At 37.1% G+C, this 18,157-nt stretch overlaps 1 protein-coding gene across 1 annotated transcript in view; it reads left to right on the top strand.

The window, feature by feature from the left end:
- Positions 1 to 3,505: 3,505 nt before the first annotated feature.
- Positions 3,506 to 18,157, top strand: part of CHIC1 (cysteine rich hydrophobic domain 1) — a 40,636-nt gene continuing 25,984 nt past the window's right edge. The window contains exons 1-2 of the mRNA XM_052663686.1: positions 3,506 to 3,798; positions 17,431 to 17,485. Of these exons, the coding sequence (XP_052519646.1) occupies positions 3,506 to 3,798; positions 17,431 to 17,485 (348 nt within the window). The remainder of the gene's footprint in view (positions 3,799 to 17,430; positions 17,486 to 18,157) is intronic.

Genomic DNA, 18,157 nt, shown 5'->3' with positions numbered 1-18,157 from the left:
TGAGTAAAGGAATAAATGGGACTTCTCTGTATTATGTTTTATAATTGTATATGAATCTCCAATTATCTTAAAGTTTATTTTTTTAAATGGACCAAAAAATTTGAATAGACGTTTTATCAAAGAAAGTATAAGAAAGTTCATTTGTAAATGAAAAACAAGCACGTGAAAATATGCTTAACATCATTAGTCATTCAGGAAATGCAAAGTAAAACTACAATGCAATAGCACTTCATACCCACAAGAATAGCTATAACCGAAAAGACAATAACAAATTTTGGAGAGGATGTGGAGAAAAACGGAATCCTCATACATTGCTGACGGGAATGTAAACTGAGTAAGCAACTTTGAAAACACTTTGGCAGTTCTCTTAAATTCAAAACAGTCTTACCATATGTCCTAGCAATTCCACCCATAGGTATCCACCCTAGAGAAATCAAAACATATGTTCATACAAGGACTTGTATGTGAATTTTCGTAACAGCATTTTCATAATATCGAAAGGTGGAAGCAATCCAAATGACAACAATTGGTGAATGGATAAGCCAAATGTGATATATCCTTACAAAGGCATGCTATTCATCAATTAAAAGGAATGAAGTATTCATACAAGACACAACATGACCAAACCTCAAAAATATTATGCTAAGTGAAAGAAGCTAGACACAAAAGAGCACATATTGTATGGTCCAATTTATTTGAAATGCCCAGAAAAGAAATCTATACAGAAAGAAAGTAGATTAATTATTTCCTGGGGCTGGGGTAAAGAGTGGGGAATGACTGAAAATAGAACTGTGATTTCTGTTGAATGTGACAGAAATGTTCTAAAAGTAGCTTGTGGTGATAGTTGCACAACTCTGTGAATTCACTAAAATCACCAAGTCATATGCTTTAATAAATAAATATCTAAATAGAAAAAGAAAGAAAAAGAGGAAGGGAGGAACAGAAGGAGGGAGGGAGGAAGAAAGTTGTTTTTCAAAAGTTGCAATTGGTTTCAGCTGTTTTAAGGTTGAAATCCACCCCCTCAAACAGTTAAACTTGTGATCTCTTGCCTCAGGTCCCCTGCCATCAGATGCGACAATTACTCCCATGCCCTGCTTAGCACATTGGACAGAAGTTATGTGCTTTCTTCTCATCCACTCCTAGCTTTACTATCCTTGATGGCAGCTAAAGTATCATTTGAAAATCATGTTCTTGTGTTTTGCTGAAAAAAATGTGTTTTTCTCAGCTTGACCAATTCCAAATTCTCCTATAGTTCTCCAAAACAAATTAAGCTTGAAATCATATATGCCTTTTCAGCCCACCATATATGCAGCAAAAACAGATGTGCAGATTTAACTATACTTGTGAGTTTCTCAAAGCATAGTACTTCTCTTAACTGCTTTGTCCTTTTGATATCTGACTGTCAAGGGCTTCTTTTCATCTTGACTATGGAATTTCACTGTTCCTCTCCTTCCCTCCCATCTCCCACAGCCTTAATTTCTTCACTTTCACCATAGTTCCAATATCTCATTTATACCTATCACAAGTACACTACCTAGTCTAATTCTGAGTGGTGAAAAGAAGAAACTACCAGTTAAGCAGTCATCAGCACAATACTTCCCTCTAGAGATTGACTTGGTAGACTTTCATGGATAATATAAGATGTTTGGAATTTTTTTTTAATATTGCCTGTGGGGTTTTTTTGTTTTTTGTTTTTTGCTTTTTGAAAGAGAGCTGGTGCAGAATATTGATTTGATCTTAAGTCTAAGGTATTTTGCTCTGATAAATGACATATGACACATTATCAATGCCCAAGATAACAGACCTAACAGAAGTCTATTATAAAATTCTTTAACATTCCATCTTTAATTACAATCTCTGGTTAGTAGATAAAGTTCTTTCTGTTATAAAAACCTAGATTTTTTTCTGAGAGTGTTGCAACTTATTTTTAAAGTTCCAAAATAATCAAGTTTTTGAGTACAAGTTTTTTTTTTCATTTTAATAACACAAATTCCTTGATAATAATGATGGTTTGACCAGTCCCTTTCATAGAACTAATTTCTTCCTCCCTCAGACAGCCTAAATGCTTTGTTTTCACTGCTATACTGTTAATATAATACTCACCCTACATTAAAGTGTGGCTTGGCTATATCTATTTCCTCAGTCCCATCAACTAATTGGGATGCAGCCATCTTGTAGCAGAAAGAGCAGTGAAGCTGCTATTAGAATACCTGGATTACAGTATTTGTTTTATTACTTTGCAGCTGTGTTACTTTATTGTCTTAATAATCCTTGAATTATGGCATGAATTTTTGTGCTACTGCCAAATATGAAATAGTTTGAAACATGGATTGGAAACTCAAAATATGTGATCTCTGTAACATTCAGCAGATGTAAGGAAGCAGGCATTTGAAAAAGAAAATCTTAGAGGAAAGGTCACCAGAGTCCTTAATACATTACTTAAACTTCCTGAGACTGCTTTGTCATCTATAAAATAATGATGATGATGCCTACCCCCACAGTATTGTTTAAGGGTTAATTGAGATACTGTATGTTAGAGTCTAGCCCAATGTCTGGAAAATGGATGATGTTAATCGATGTTTCCTTGGGTTGGAACGCTCCCTTTACTCCCCCCATTTCCCTCCTCCCCGCGGAAAAAGAAAAAATAAATTCCAAAATTCAAACATCTTTCAAGATGCCCAAAAGGCACCACTCTATGAAGCCCTTCCAAACAACTTTAGGAAGTATAGCCCTTTAGTTAAGAATACTGGGCTTCTGGAATCAGAAGCATTGGGCAAGTTACTTCTCTCTGCATCTAGGTTTCCATGCGTAAAATGAAATCATCATGGTACATATTTCATAGGGTTGTTTAGTATTAAATGAGACATGTACATACAGCACTTAGCACAGTCCCTGACACTTAGTAAGTCCTCCATAAGTATTACATAGTAGAAGAAGTAATAGAAAGTTTCCCCTTCAGTAAAATGTTAATAAAAATGCCTCCCAGGGTGTGGCAAAGTTCTGCAGCAAAAGTCTTTTAAATTGTAATGCTGAACAAATGTAAGGGATTGGTGAGTATTTTAAGATATATCGGGCAAAGTTCTAACCTCACTTTTATAGAATATCCTTTCTCTGCACTGGAGGCAAAGCGGGTAATAATACCATTATTAATTAGTAGGAAGTAAAATCAGAAGATACATCCCTGGGAGACAAGCAGCAGAAGCCCAAACAGCAGTATTAAGAGCAGCACCCGCATACCGGACCTCGATAATTCCCTGGAGTTCACCTCTAACGTCCCTTTTCCCTTGGAGCCGCGCAAGCGTACACTGATTTTGCTTCTCTCTCCCTCGTGCCCTCGCGTCTCCCCCCCCCACCCCCACGTCCACCCCACCACGCAGGCGCATCTCCTTAAATCCAGTCCCTACACCCCTCCTGTTTCCCTGCGTTAAGTTCTCCCTCCTCTTTCTGCACCTCAGCAGGTTCACACTCTTCTCCGTGAGGGTGGCGGCGATAGAGAGGTCACGTGATGAGCATCTTGCTGCCCAACATGGCGGAGTTCGATACCATCTCGGAACTGGAGGAGGAGGAGGAAGAAGCGGCAACGTCGTCGTCGTCGCCGTCGTCGTCGTCGTCGGTATCAGGGCCTGACGATGACGAGGAAGATGAGGAGGAGGAGGAAGAAGAAAACGAAGAGGAGGAGGAGGAAGAAGAGGAGCAAGTGGAGGAAACGCCGCCCCCGCCTCGGGTAGTGAGCGAAGAGCATCTACGGAGATATGCCCCCGACCCTGTATTGGTGCGGGGCGCCGGCCACATCACTGTGTAAGCGAGAGGGAGCTATGGGGTTTGAAAAGGCTGAGATTTGGCGACAGAGGAATAAGGCGATCGAGGGGCGTGTGGTGTGGGGGAGGGCTGACTGAGGCTACAGTTAGAAAAGGACACCTGGTCTAAATGGAGAAACTGAGGGAGATAGGTGTAAAGGAAGTGAGGAGAATGCAAATGCGATGCGCCAACACGGGGTAAAGAGTGAGTATAAGACAGGGAAGTCTGGGGTTCGGAGCCAAAGGGACTGGAGTAGAGGTGAGTCTCCTTGCTTCTGTGTATGCTGGCGAGAATAGTCTAAACTGCAGGATGTACCAGCGGGTTCTTTGCTGTTAAGATTGGTGTCTAGTGGAACACGGTGACTGCTGTAACAAGTGACAAGACCGAGGCTTGGACTCTTCAAAACAGAAACAGGATATATTTTGTGAATAACGTTATAGAATAGCCACTCACCTATATTTGCATCCATTCTTCTGTTTAATTCTTATGTAAATGAATACAGTAATCCTTTCTGTGTGTTGATCACTCTGACATTCCTTGAATATCACACAATTACATGTTCAGATTGAGAGGCAGCTATGAAACGTTGAAAGAGCAATAGATTGAGAGTGAGGGCTCTTGTATGTTAGTCCCAGCTTTACTTCTTACTGGCCCTTGACATTGGTCAGGTTACTTCCTATTGCTGGGCCGTAATATCTGCATCGATAAAATAAGGGGTTTGGAGTTAGATGGTTTCTAAAGTCTTTCACCTCTGAGATAATTTAAGATACCTTCAGGAGATTTTGTATGTGCAAATAGTAAATATGCAAACATTAAATATGTATGGACATCAATCCCCTAGGAGCTGAGAATGATTTTTTGAAAACTTATGCAGAGTTTTTAAAAATTGAAATCTTGGATCATATTTGAGAAAATAAAAGGGAGAGGGCCCTCATAGCATAGTACTTGCAAAGCCAAAGAAAAATGTAGTGGTTTTCTGGGCTTTGAAGAGTGCTTTCTCATTTTTATGTAATGAAATGGACTGTAAATACTTGGAAGTTTGAGTATTATATCATGTTCATCATCTTAAATATGCTGTCATTTACTGAATTTAAAAAACAGGACTATTTTTTCCTAGTAAGTCATGCTGCCTATAATTTTGATAATGGCTCACCTACCACATTGACTTTCAGTTGACTTCATATTATCTGAAATCATGTAATATGCACCACCTCCCCTCATCATGTTAGCTTTTAATTTTAACATATTGAGTATTTTGATTGTAATACACTTTTGTGATCTTTGCATGAAAAGATTTTGAAATTGTGGAAGAATGTGTGGAGATTTTTAGATCTGCCATTTGGTAAGGCAAGTTTAACACAATTTTTTTTTGGTTCAAGAATTTTGCAGATAGTCTACAATGTTCAGATGCCAGCTTACTGCACAGTTTTACTTAGATTCCTTTTATCACTACGGAGACAGTCTATTACTAAAATTGATTATGATTCTGGCACCAAAGTTTACTTTCATGCAGATTATTTCACATGACTAAACAGAAAAAGATTTTTTATTCTAGTCCGTAATTTTATATTCCAACACTCCTTCCCCTCATTATTTTCTAAAATTCAGAAAACAAAGAACAAACAAGAAAACAGAATTTAAGTTCTCCAAAACTTATTTGTGGTTTCATTTTACTCTTCACACAACTTATAAATCTATTTTCAATTAAAAGCAAAGCACTGACACTTGCTATGCTCAGGCCCTTTTGATAAGTGTAATGTCCCTCCTAGCTTAAAAATTATGGAATAAAGAGCGTGAAATAGTGGTGCTCTTAGTAACTGTTGGCATTAATTGAAGGCAAAACCTGAAAAGCAGCAAACCAGTACTTGAATTGCTAACCAATGTACGTAGTTTGGAAAAGTATTTAGTTGTACATGTTCTCTGACCTAGAAAGAACATTTGATGTTAAATGTCTGAGATTTGGAGGAAAAAAAAAAAAAGGTTGAATGTTTAGGAGAAAATTTTACTGGATCTGAGAAACTGGTCTTTCTATGATAGTAAAATCTTCCTTACAATAGATAAAGTCAAGTCCTTAGGAAATAGTTAATTTAATTTTTAAATGTCTAATATATCAAATTTTTTCTGACATAGGAGTATTAGTTGCCCTATCTGAATGAAATATTTCTTATTCTCTCCCACCCTTATTTTATTCATTCTTAGTATAGTCACTTGTTCTTTAGAGGATGTTGTTTCTTTTCAAAGTTTAAAATCTGAGAACCATCACTTCAAATTCAGTATATCTTAAACCTGATATTTTCTCTCCTTACATTGGCTGTGCATTCCAGTTGCCCCATTTCTGACTCTGATACTACCATTCCAATCTTCCCAGGTAATATTTCAAGTCCTTGAGTCATTTTTAACTCTTCCTTCTCCTTAAATTGTCCATTGCCAGTCTGTCCCAGAATGATGTCTTCATGCCTTTTACAAAGTCTATTAAATTATTCATTTTTCTCCATTTCTACTGGCACCTTGCTAGTTTGGGTCACCATCATCTTCTACTTGAATTGCAGCCACAGTCTGCTGCCTCTTCCTACTCCAGTCCATCTGGATGCTTATGCCAAACTAATTTTCTTAAAACACAGTTTAAAATGTCACTTTCCTGCTGAAAAACCTGCATTGGATCTTAATTAGGTTTGAATTTTATGCTCTCCTTCTCCACTCTCAGAGGTCAAGGAGTCCCTCCACTTGTTCAGAGCTCACCCCTCCACTGATGCCTTCCAAAACCTTCTTTTGCAACCTCCTTCCAGGCAGCCCCTCTCTATATACTATTACCTCATTTGGCCTCTATTAGGTCAGCCTATAACTGTATTCAGAATCTAATTCTTTAAAAATAAAATAGCCTTCTTAGACCTATGTTCCCCATTAGCTACTGTCTAATCTCTTTTCCTTCTCCAGATTTCTTAAGAGTAGCTATATTCACTATGTCTATTTCCTCTTCACCCTTCTGATACCTGGATTTTGCCACCATGACCTCAGACAAACTGGCATCATTAAGATCGTCATGACCTTCTGTTGCTAAATTAATGGGCATCTTCCATTTTCTATCTTTCTGGTCCTCTGTATTGCTTATGAGACTTATAATGACTCCCTCTTTCTCAGAGGCTTTTACTCCAGGGGTCACAAACACACAAGCCTTCAGAGGCAAGACAGGTCACAGAAAATGGTGCAGCTTGAGTAATGATGGGCCTTAGTTGAACTGGAAGGTATGTGTTTTGCCTAAAGGGTTTCAAATTCTGTTAAAAAACAAAACAAAACATTTTACCAGCCAAATAAACCTAGGAATTTCTTGGCCACTTTACTCTCCCTGGTTTCCTTATATTTTTCTGGTTATTCCTGAACTGTCTCATTCATGGGTTTTTCTTCCTCCTTTGCTCCTTGAATGCCAGTGATCTCCAGAGTTTTGTTCTCATCCCACTATTCTCATTCCTTACTCTATCTAGATAGGTGGCCTCATCTTGGTTCCCATGGTTTCAGTTATCTGATGTCTCCCAAATATGTATTGCTATACCAGACCTGCTAAGACTCTTATCTGGGCTTCCTCACCTAATGACTCACTGACATTTTAAATTCAATATATTCAAAACAGAACTCATCCTCCCCTCTCCTACAACATATCCTCACACCCCCATCCCAACCCCTCAAAAAATTCCTTCTATTTCTGAGTCCTCCAACTCAGTTAAATCTGGCGAGTGGTTCGTCTTCCCCATTCAGTCTTCTAACATCTAAGAAATCAGTGGGTATAAACAATATATGGCTTAAATTTTTCTTCTTTTCCTCCCTACCACTACTTACTTCCCTGATTCAAGCCCCTTTCACCACTCTACTCATCATCTTGTCTTCATCTTATCACCTTCACATCCATCCCTCAGTTCAGTTCAGTCACTCAGTTGTGTCTGACTCTTTGCGACCCCATGAATTGCAGCACTCCAGGCCTCCCTGTCCATCACCAACTCCCGGAGTTCACCCAAACTCATGTGCATCAAGTCGTCCCTCAGTCTGCTGCTAAATGGAGACACCACTTTCCTGTTTAAGACTTCTGTGATTTTCTCTTCATCTGTAGGATCAAGTCTAAGCTCTGAAGCATGGAATATATGACTAGGCCCTGCCTATCCATCAGCCTGATCTCCTGACATTTCCCTTTACTGCTTGTATTTTCTTATTCGTAGCATGCTATTTCTTATCTCTTTGCCTCTGCTCAAGCTGGGGCCTTCATTTAGAATTCCACCACCCACCATTCTTACCCCATATGTGGTCACCACTTCCTGTGAGTCTTCTCTACCCCTGCTAAATTGGAAGCTGAAATGGCAGGATAATCACTGGTTCCCTCTGAATTTTCAGTGCCTACCACAGTGCCTTCCCTGAAGTAGAGAGTAAAAGTGACTTGAATAAATATTAGTTCTTTTAGTAAAACTCAATATGCCCACCATAGTGTGTGCTATATTATAGGGCCTCAACAAGTGTGTGTTGTAGAATCATCCTCTGGAGAGTAGTTATGTTTCTGAGCATAGATACAAAAATACTACCAGATTGGGGAGTACAGGGGAAGGGTATGGTATGGGCTTACCTCTGAAAGCTTTGTTGAGCAAGACTCTGTGTGTCCAAATACCCTGTCTGCTTATATAAACTTTACACATTGGTTTTCTTATTTTAATAAGATCAGTCAGCCGGTTGAGTCACTCAGTTGTGTCCAACTCTTAGTGACCCCATGGACTGCAGCGCACCAGGCTACCCTGTCCATCACCAACTCCCGGAGCTTGCTCAAAGTCATGTCCATAGAGTTGGTGATGCCATCCAGCCATCTCATCCTCTGTTGGCCCCTTCTCCTCCTGCCCTCAATGTTTCCCAGCATCAGGGTCTTTCCAATGAGTCAGTTGTTCACATCAGGTGGCCATAGTATTGGAGCTTCAGCTTCAGCATCAGTCCTTCCAATGAATATTCAGGACTGATTCCCTTTAGGATTGACTGATTTGATCTCCTTGTAGTCCAAGAGACTCTCAAGAGTCTTCTCCAACACCACATCTCAAAAGCATCAATTCTTTGGCACTCAGTTTTCTTTATGATTCAACTCTCACATACATACATGACTACTGGAAAAACTATAGCTTTGACTACATGGATAAAGCACAAGCTGGAATCAAGATTGCCGGGAGAAATATCAATAACCTCAGAAATGCAGATGACACCACCCTTATGGCAGAAAGTGAAGAGGAACTAAAAAGCCTCTTGATGAAAGTGAAAGAGGAGAGTGAAAAAGTTGGCTTAAAGCTCAACATACAGAAAACGAAGATCATGGCATCTGGTCCCATCACTTCATGGCAAATAGATGGGGAAACAGTGGAAACAGTGTCAGACTTTATTTTTTTGGGCTCCAAAATCACTGCAGATGGTGACTGCAGCTGTGTAATTAAAAGACACTTACTCCTTGGAAGAAAAGTTATGACCAACCTAGACAGCATATTGAAAAGCAGAGACATTACTTTGCCAACAAAGGTCCGTCTAGTCAAGGCTATGGTTTTTCCAGTAGTCATGTATGGATGTGAGAGTTGGACTGTGAAGAAGGCTGAACGCCGAAGAATTGATGCTTTTGAACTGTGGTGTTGGAGAAGACTCTTGAGAGTCCCTTGGACTGCAAGGAGATCCAACCAGTCCATTCTAAAGGAGGTCAGCCCTGGGTGTTCTTTGGAAGGAATGATGCTAAAGCTGAAACTCCAGTACTTTGGCCACCTGATGCGAAGAGTTGACTCCTTGGAAAAGACTCTGATGCTGGGAGGGATTGGGGGCAGGAGGAGAAGGGGACGACAGAGGTTGAGATGGCTGGATGGCATCACCGACTCTATGGACGTGAGTTTGAGTGAACTCCGGGAGTTGGTGATGGACAGGGAGGCCTGGTGTGCTGCGATTCATGGGGTCGCAAAGAGTCGGACATGACTGAGCGACTGAACTGAACTGAACTGACGTGGACCTTTGTCAGCAAAGTATTGTCTCTGCATTTTAATATGCTGTCTAGGTTGCTCATAGCTTTTCCTCCAAGGAACAAGCGTCTTTTAATTTCATGGCTGCAGTCATCATTTTGGAGCCCAAGAAAATAAAGTCTGACACTGTTTCCACTGTTTCCCCATCTATTTGCCATGAAGGGATGGGACCGGATGCCATGATCTTTGTTTTTTGAATGTTGAGTTTTAAGCCAGCGTTTTCACTCTCCTCTTTCATTTTTATCAAGAGGCTCTTTAGTTTCTCTTCACTTTCTGCCATAAGGGTGCTGTCATCTGCATTTCTGAGGTTATAGATATTTCTCCCAGCAATCTTGATTCCAGCTTGTGCTTCATCCAGCCTGGCATTTCACCTGATGTACTCTGCATTTAAGTTAAATAAGCAGGGTAACAGTATACAGCCTTGACATACTCCTTTCCCAATTTGTAACCAGTCCATTGTTCCATGTCCGTTTCTAACTATTGCTTCTTGACATGATACAGATTTCTCAGGAGGCAGGTAAGGTGGCCTGGTAGTCCCATCTCTTTAAGAATTTTCCACAGTTTGTTGTGATCCATGTAGTCAAAGGCTTTAGCATAGTCAGTGAAGCAGAAGTAGATGTTTTTCTGGAATTCTCTTGGTTTTTCTATGATCCAGCAGATGTTGACAATTTGATATCTGGTTCCTCTGCCTTTTCTAAATCCAGCTTGAACATCTGGAAATTCTTAGTTCATGTACTGTTGAAGTCTAACTTGGAGAATTTTGACCATTACTTTGCTAGCATGTATGATGAGTGCAATTGTGCAATAGTTTGAGCATTCCTTAGCATTGCCTTTCTTTGGGATTGGAATGAAAGCTGACCTTTTCCAGTCCTATGGCCACTGCTTAATTTTCCAAATTTGCTGGCATATTGAGTGCAGCACTTTCACAGCATCATCTCTTTAGGATTTGAACTAGCTCGGCTGGAATTCCATCATCTCCACTAGCTTTGTTTGTAGTGATGCTTCCTAAGGCCCACTTGACTGCTCACTCCAGGCTGTCTGGTTCTAGGTGAGTGATCACACCATCGTGGTTATCTGGGTCATTATGATCTTTTTTGTGTAGTTCTTCTGTGTATTCTTGCCATCTCTTCTTAATATCTTCTGCTTCTTTTAGGTCTATACATTTCTGTCCTTTATTATGCCCATCTTTGCACAAAATGTTCCCTTGGTATCTCTAATTTTCTTCAAGAGATCTCTAATTAATATTAAATATATTTAACAAGAGTTATTTAATACTTTGTCAATGAATTACCATATTTAACAAGAGTTATTTAATACTTTATCAATGAATTACCATTTTTGGGAAGTTGAATGACCTAACCACAATAATTGTAATTCCAAATCTGAGATGATGGTGATCATAAATGGATATTTAATGATCTTTTTCCAAATAAAAATACATACATGGCTAAGTTAGCACCCACAGATTTAAGGTTTTAGAAAACAGAAATAATGAAATGTTTCTTGTAAGTGTTATTTCAAAAACACTGTACATCTGAGTGATATAGCTTAATAGCTATCATTTTTCTTCTTGATATTTTTAGGGTAAATATTTGGATCCAGTGTATTGAAATACAAGAAAAATTTTATCTCATAAGATTATTTTCTTATTTTTAGGTATTACTAAACTCCTTATTTTTTTTTAATATATAATTATTTACTCTCTATAGTAGAGGTATATAGCAGTAAAGATGAGAGTTTACCAATGCTCAGATATATAAAATTCTCATTAAAATTAATCTAAAAAAGCTGAAGTTATTATATATAGAATTTAAAAAGATAGCCAAATTTGTCAAACAGTGCATTTCTGCAAAAAGTGCAATAGCACTGCAAATGTTGCCTTTTCTATAAACAGCTGTCTTTGAGAAATTACAGTGAAGCATTGTTAATTTATGTTTGTATAAGGTAAATATTTTATAAGATTTTAGGCTTTGAGAATACTGAAGCTATAGTAATTTGTCATTTTACAGAGGAGCATGACATATTTCCATATGGAAGATTAAAGAAATTTAATTTTTCAAAATATCTTTTAATCGTGTGTCATAGACTTTCCTTTTTCTTGGTATAGTAAATAGAATTCAATGCACTTGCTTCAGAAACAGTGTTACTATAAGTGCAAAGTTTTCTAGTGAAATGTGTTTTTCTTTGGGAGAATTTTAATACATTTTATCTGTTTTCTTAAATAACTTAACATATAAACTTAAAATTTGTGTAGGATTTTCAGAGGCTGATGTACAGCCATTTTCAAAAGAATTAAAGACAGTGCGAGGTGTAAAGAGGAAGAAAAGTGGAAGAGCAACTAGAGGACCCACCTTTCTTTGCCTCAGTTTCCTTTACTGCAGAGAATTGTGCAAGAAATTAAAATTTGGGACATTGCAGACACTTGACAAATACAATCATTAAGAACCACCAGCTGGGTCAGCTTCAAACACATAATACACTCTTTATTTAATGAACCTGATAAAATGAAAATGTGAACAGTTCTCAAATGTTTCTGTCTAATGCTGAGAAACTCCACATCTTTACTCATGTCTCTCACTGATCACTCACTAGTGGGTAGATGAGCTTGTCTAACCTCTGTGAACTCACAGATCTTATTAACTTAATGGTGCTGAGATGTTCATCATTTAGCAGTAGCCATATCAACATTTTCCTGGTAACTACTAAGTAAAATGTTGTGTCAAAGATTATTTAAGTACTCATTTTAGGTACTTAATATCTACTGTAAAAGTTAAGGAAAAAAATTGCTGGTAGGCAAGAATGCAATTGCTACTGCCTTTTAGCCAAAATTATGAGAATATATCAGAGAAGGAAATGGCACCCCACTCCAGTACTCTTGCCTGGAAAATCCCATGGACAGAGGAGCCTGCTGGGCTGCAGTCCATGGGGCCTTTAAGAGTCAGACACGACTGAAGCGACTTAACAGCAGCATGAGAATATATCGGGCCTAGTTTGCCTACCTTTATACCTTTTAAAGTAGATAAATGTAGGCCATAATGGAGTATTTTAAGAAGTAAAATGACTTCTGTACCATTTCCTTATCTTCCCTTACTGTTTCTATTTTTTTTAATTTTTTTGACCATGCTGCACAGCTTGTAGGGTCTTAGTTCCCCAACCAGAAATTGAACTTGGGCCCTCCTCAGTGAAAGCACAAAGTCCTAACCACTGGACTGCCTAAAAGTTCCCTGCTTTACCATTTCTAATATACTTTTTATGTTTTAGAAAAGACAATCTCTTTTTATGTTAGAGAAGAAAATTTATAATGTGAATTTAGCAAGAATTTTTTGAGAACCTGAGCACTGAGCTAAACACTATGAAGAATACAAAAAAAGCAAAGTATAGGTCTTGCTTTACAAAGTTAACAGGAAATTTGCCTTTAAGAAACTCATGTGGATCAGCAAAGAATAAAGGAAAATATCTTTAATACTTTTGAATTGTATAGTACAGATTAAAATTGGCTATCAGTGTTCAGAGAAAGGGAAATCCATGAAGACTTGCAGCAGGGGTTGAAACTTGGCTTGAGCCTTAAAGGCTGCACTGGATTATAAACCAGGGAGAGAAAGCAAAACCAGGAAGAGGATGCTAAAGCTGAAACTCCAATACTTTGGCCACCTGATGCAAAGAACTGACTCCTTGGAAAAGACCCTGATGCTGGGAAAGATTGAAGGCAGGAGGAGAAGGGAATAACAGAGGATGAGATGGTTGGATGGCATCACTGACGCGATGGACATGAGTTTGAGTAGGCTTCGGAAGTTGGTGATGGACAGGGAAGCCTGGCATGCTACAGTCCATGGGTCACAAAGAGTTGGACATGACTGAGAGACTGAACTGAATTGAACTGAGGAAGCAAGAGAAACCTCATAAACAAAGAAAAGAGCCAGTGTAACAGTGGCAGTGGAAAGGAAGTAAATGTTATAAGAATGATTTCAAAGGAACAAATGACAGTATTTGGGACCACTTGGATATAAGCCAGGTGTGAAAAGTAGGAGATAAAAGGTACAAAAATGATAGCAGGATCTAGGTTAAAGAGAGTCAATGCGCCATTGAAAGAGATGAAGAATTTGAAAGGAAGGAGCCAGTTTCAAATAAAAGGTAACATTTAATTTTAGATGTGTTCACATGAGGTATAAAGATATCCAAATGGAAGTTTTTATTTTTGTTGTTGTTTTAATTTGTTGTATTCAAGTATAGTTATTTACAATGTTGTGTTAATTTCTGCTGTACAGGACAGTGATTTATTTACATATGTATGTATTCTTTTTCATATTCTTTTGCACTGTGGTTTATCACAGGATATTGAATATAGTCCCCTGTGCTATATATTAAGATCTTGTTAATCTATTCTATATGTTAGTTTACATCTGCTAACCCCAAACTCCTACTCCATCCCTCCCTCACTCCCCTCCCCCTTGGCAACCATAAGTCTGTTCTCTATGTCTGTGTGTCTGCTTCATAAATAAGTTCGTTTGTGTCATATTTTAGATTCCACATATAAGTGGTATCATATGGTATTTGTCTCTTTCTAACTTATTTCACTTAGTAAATAACCTTTAAGTTCATCCATCTTGTTGCAAAAGGCATTATTTCCGAATGGAAATTTTTAGTATGCAATTAGAGGTGAGGGTCTAGAGCATGTTGGGAAATATAGAATTAGAGATACAGATTTGATGGTCATCAGAATAGAAATGATTTTTCAAAGCTATTAAAATAGATGAACTATTATAATTCCTTTAGAAAGAGAAGCAGATGACTAAAAGCTAAATTTTGGGAAAAGATAAGAGTGTTAGGAGAGAGTGAACAAATGGGAGAGTGTTGAGAAGGGAGTGGTAAACAGCATCACAGACTGCAAAGTCAGGAGGGGAAGTTCTGAAAAGAGGGTATTGAATTTAGCAATAAGTAAGATGAACTTGTCTTTCTAAATAAATTTTCCAAATAAGGAATTATTTTCAGTAAAATAACAGTATCAAAAGACAAACTTCAAAAGATTAAGAAAGGATGGGATATTAAGGAAATGGAAACAGAGGCAAAAGTTCATTTGTCTGATGATAAATGCAAAGAGAGAATAGCAAAGCTAATTTTTTTAATAATAGAAATATTCCATATATTTTGAGGAACACATATGTCTATATCCTCTATGTATTTGGTATATGATAAAAGAATGGCAACTTGAAAAAATCTATAATGGCAGCAATCTCTAATAGGGGTAGGAACACATTATAAACATTGAATCTAAAAGATAAGAAGGAAAAGGACTCCACACTTCCATTGCAGGGGGTACGGGTTTGATCCCCTGTCAAACTAACATCCAGGTGGAATGGTCATAAATAAATACATAAATAAAATTGGATTTAAAAAATAAAAGACAAGATACAAGAATGGAAATAGAACTCTACTTTCAAATGTATCATGTCTATTTTCATGAAAACTGTATCTGTTTCTTTGTTATACAATAAGAACTCTGTGGAATAATGAATTGATTTACATCTTCTTGACTAGCAATAAAGCCACTGTTTAGCTAAATATTATTTAAATGAAATGTTTCTTGCTCTGTTAAGTATTTGCTGTTTTACTGATCACTTAGTACACAGTTGCAAATATATAAATAGTACTAGAGTTATCAATTTCTCAAACAGCTGAAAGTTGTTTCTCAACACATGAAAGTTGTCATAAAAATTTATGTACAAGAGTACTGTTTTAAGTTTGACTGTACTCCTCTATGTAAAGACTTAAAGAAAATGTTATTATGAGGATGTTATTCTGAAAATACTATGTTTTCATTACATGTACTGACACCTAGAGAAGTTACGACATTTTTAATGAAGTTACAGTCTTTTTATAATTGCTAATTAGTTTTCTCAACTCTTTTAAAAACTAGAATTTTTTGTTTCAAAATACATTTTTAACATATAAAGTAAAATTTATTTATGCACGGATGTGTTCCTTGCTGCTAGCTACTAGGTATAGTGTCTTTGTGGCGGATTCACGTTGATGTATGGCAAAACCAATACAATATTGTAAAGTAATTAACCTCCAATTAAAAAAGTTAAATTTATATTTTAAAAAAAAGACTCACTTGGGTCCTTGTAAAGGAGCTATTAGTATAAATAATACAAGGAGACTGATATTCTCACAGTTTTAATAGGACATTGGATTCTTAAGATGTCTATAAAATGACCCTAAGACCAAAATGCCATATATCAGTAGAATCAAACAGTACACACAATAGCTCATTGTTCAACAAACTTTTATTAAGCACTTAGATTCCATTGTGCTGTTATGCATAATGGAAGATAACAAAGTAAATAAGCCATAGTTTTTGTTCTTCAGGAGTTTAATATAGGACAGAAAGAATTTAAGGATTAGCATTTGAATTTTGGTTGTCCTTATTCCCTGGTGGCTCAAAGGGTCAAGAATCTGCCTGCAATGGGGGAGACCTGGGTTCCATCCCTAGGTTAGGAAGATCCCCTGGAGGAGGGCATGGCAACCCACTCCAGTATTCTTGCCTGGAGAACCCCCATGAAGAGAGGAGCCTGGTGGGCTACAGTCCACAGGGTCTCAAAGAGTTGGACACAACTGAGCGACCAAGCACAAGAGAATACAAAATAAATAAATAAATAAACACAATCTCTTACTATAATGACTTTGGGCAAATCATTTAATTAATTAATTTTTGAAATAAAAATTTTCTGTCAGATTCCTTCTCTGTAAAACAGAGATAACAATACCTCTATTGCAGGGTTGTAAAGTTTAGAGGTAATATATTTACCTATAACAGTGTCTAACTCATGGTAAATAGATAGTTACTGGTAACTGTTACTATTATTGTCTACCTCACAATGAGTTCTTAATAACTGTTGGATTTTTTTTTTTTTCCTTTTGCTTACACTAACATAAATTGTAGTTACTCTGTTATATCATCTAACCTGCAGGGAGTGACTTTTGTTGTTCCTACTGAAATCAACAAGGAGGTGAAGGAAGGCTTATAAAAATCATCTTGACATAGTATAGATTTCAGTGAGTGTACTTGAAGAAAGTCAGAGCTTTTGAGGCTGGGATCTGTTTTCTTAAACTTGTTTGTGTGTACATAAAAGCCATTCATAAGGATCAACCTTTGAGTATCTGAGTAGTCACTGATCATAAGTTATCAAGCTGTATAGTTCCAAAAGCTACATTAATTTTTATTAGGAAAATTTTTATATATCCACAGAAGTAGAAAAAAATAGTATAATCCACTCCCACATACGACCCATCGGTTCCAACAGTTATCAACTAAAATGGGTTTTAACAGAAATATTTCAATCAAAAATTATAATATTTCCAGCTCTATATCAGTGTTTCTCTATTATTTTTTAATCTCATATCATGGCTCTTGTTGGAATCCTACTTTAACATTGGCTCCTTAAGTTCCTTTTACTTTTAATTTTGATTAATAGTCAAACACTTATTTTCTATAAATATCAAATTATTTTTAGGACATGCTTTTAGGTCACAAAATCAAAGGAAAAATGCATGGCTTTGTAACTTTTTTAAGGAAAAGAGTTAAATACGCTGGGTAGAATGTATTTTGTTCTTTGTTTTTAAGGTTTGGCTTGAGCAACAAGTTTGATACTGAATTTCCCTCAGTTCTAACAGGGAAGGTAAGTGAGAGTTTGCATTGAACTTTTCAATTCTAAAAGCATTGGTTTATGGCTGATTTAGTGTTATGACAGATGCTTTGATGCACTGTAATGAAGTCTAATAGTAAGAGGCCAGGATAATTTTAGGCTGTATCATTAGTGACTGAAAACTGTCTCCATGACTACTAGCCTGTGACCAGTTACTTTGTTCATTGTCCAATAATGCCAGCTATCATTTACTTATCTATTCAGTTTTTTCAGTTTTGCCTTTTTTTCTCAGCACTGGTAGCTATAATTGTTTTAATTTAGATCAGTAATTTCCAATGATTTTAGAGTTAACAAAATTATTGTTCAACTTTGTATCACTCTGTGAATTTTAAAGTATCCTGTGATGTGATTTGTTATACCAGTACATAAAAACAATCAAAAATTTCTGCCTTTTAGACAGTTGGAGTTTCTATAATTAGACTCACTGCAATAAATTGTTACTACCTTTTTGTTTCCTGGTTCCTCTACACTCAGTAGTATCTTTTAGCACTGAGGTTCAATCTTCAGAGACCTTCTAGGATTCAAAAGTGTTTGGAAAATCCTCTTAAAACAGTAATGCTAACTTCTAAGGCCAAAGGAAAAGGCTCTGATAAGACAAAAGAGAATATATAAAACACCTAGTGTATTGTCAGGTACTTATTAGTT

The sequence above is a fragment of the Budorcas taxicolor genome, chromosome X (assembly GCF_023091745.1).
Source record: "Budorcas taxicolor isolate Tak-1 chromosome X, Takin1.1, whole genome shotgun sequence".
Classification (NCBI taxonomy): Eukaryota; Metazoa; Chordata; class Mammalia; order Artiodactyla; family Bovidae; genus Budorcas; species Budorcas taxicolor.
Note: the sequence above shows the minus strand (reverse complement) of the source record. Positions and strands in the feature narration are given on the sequence as shown.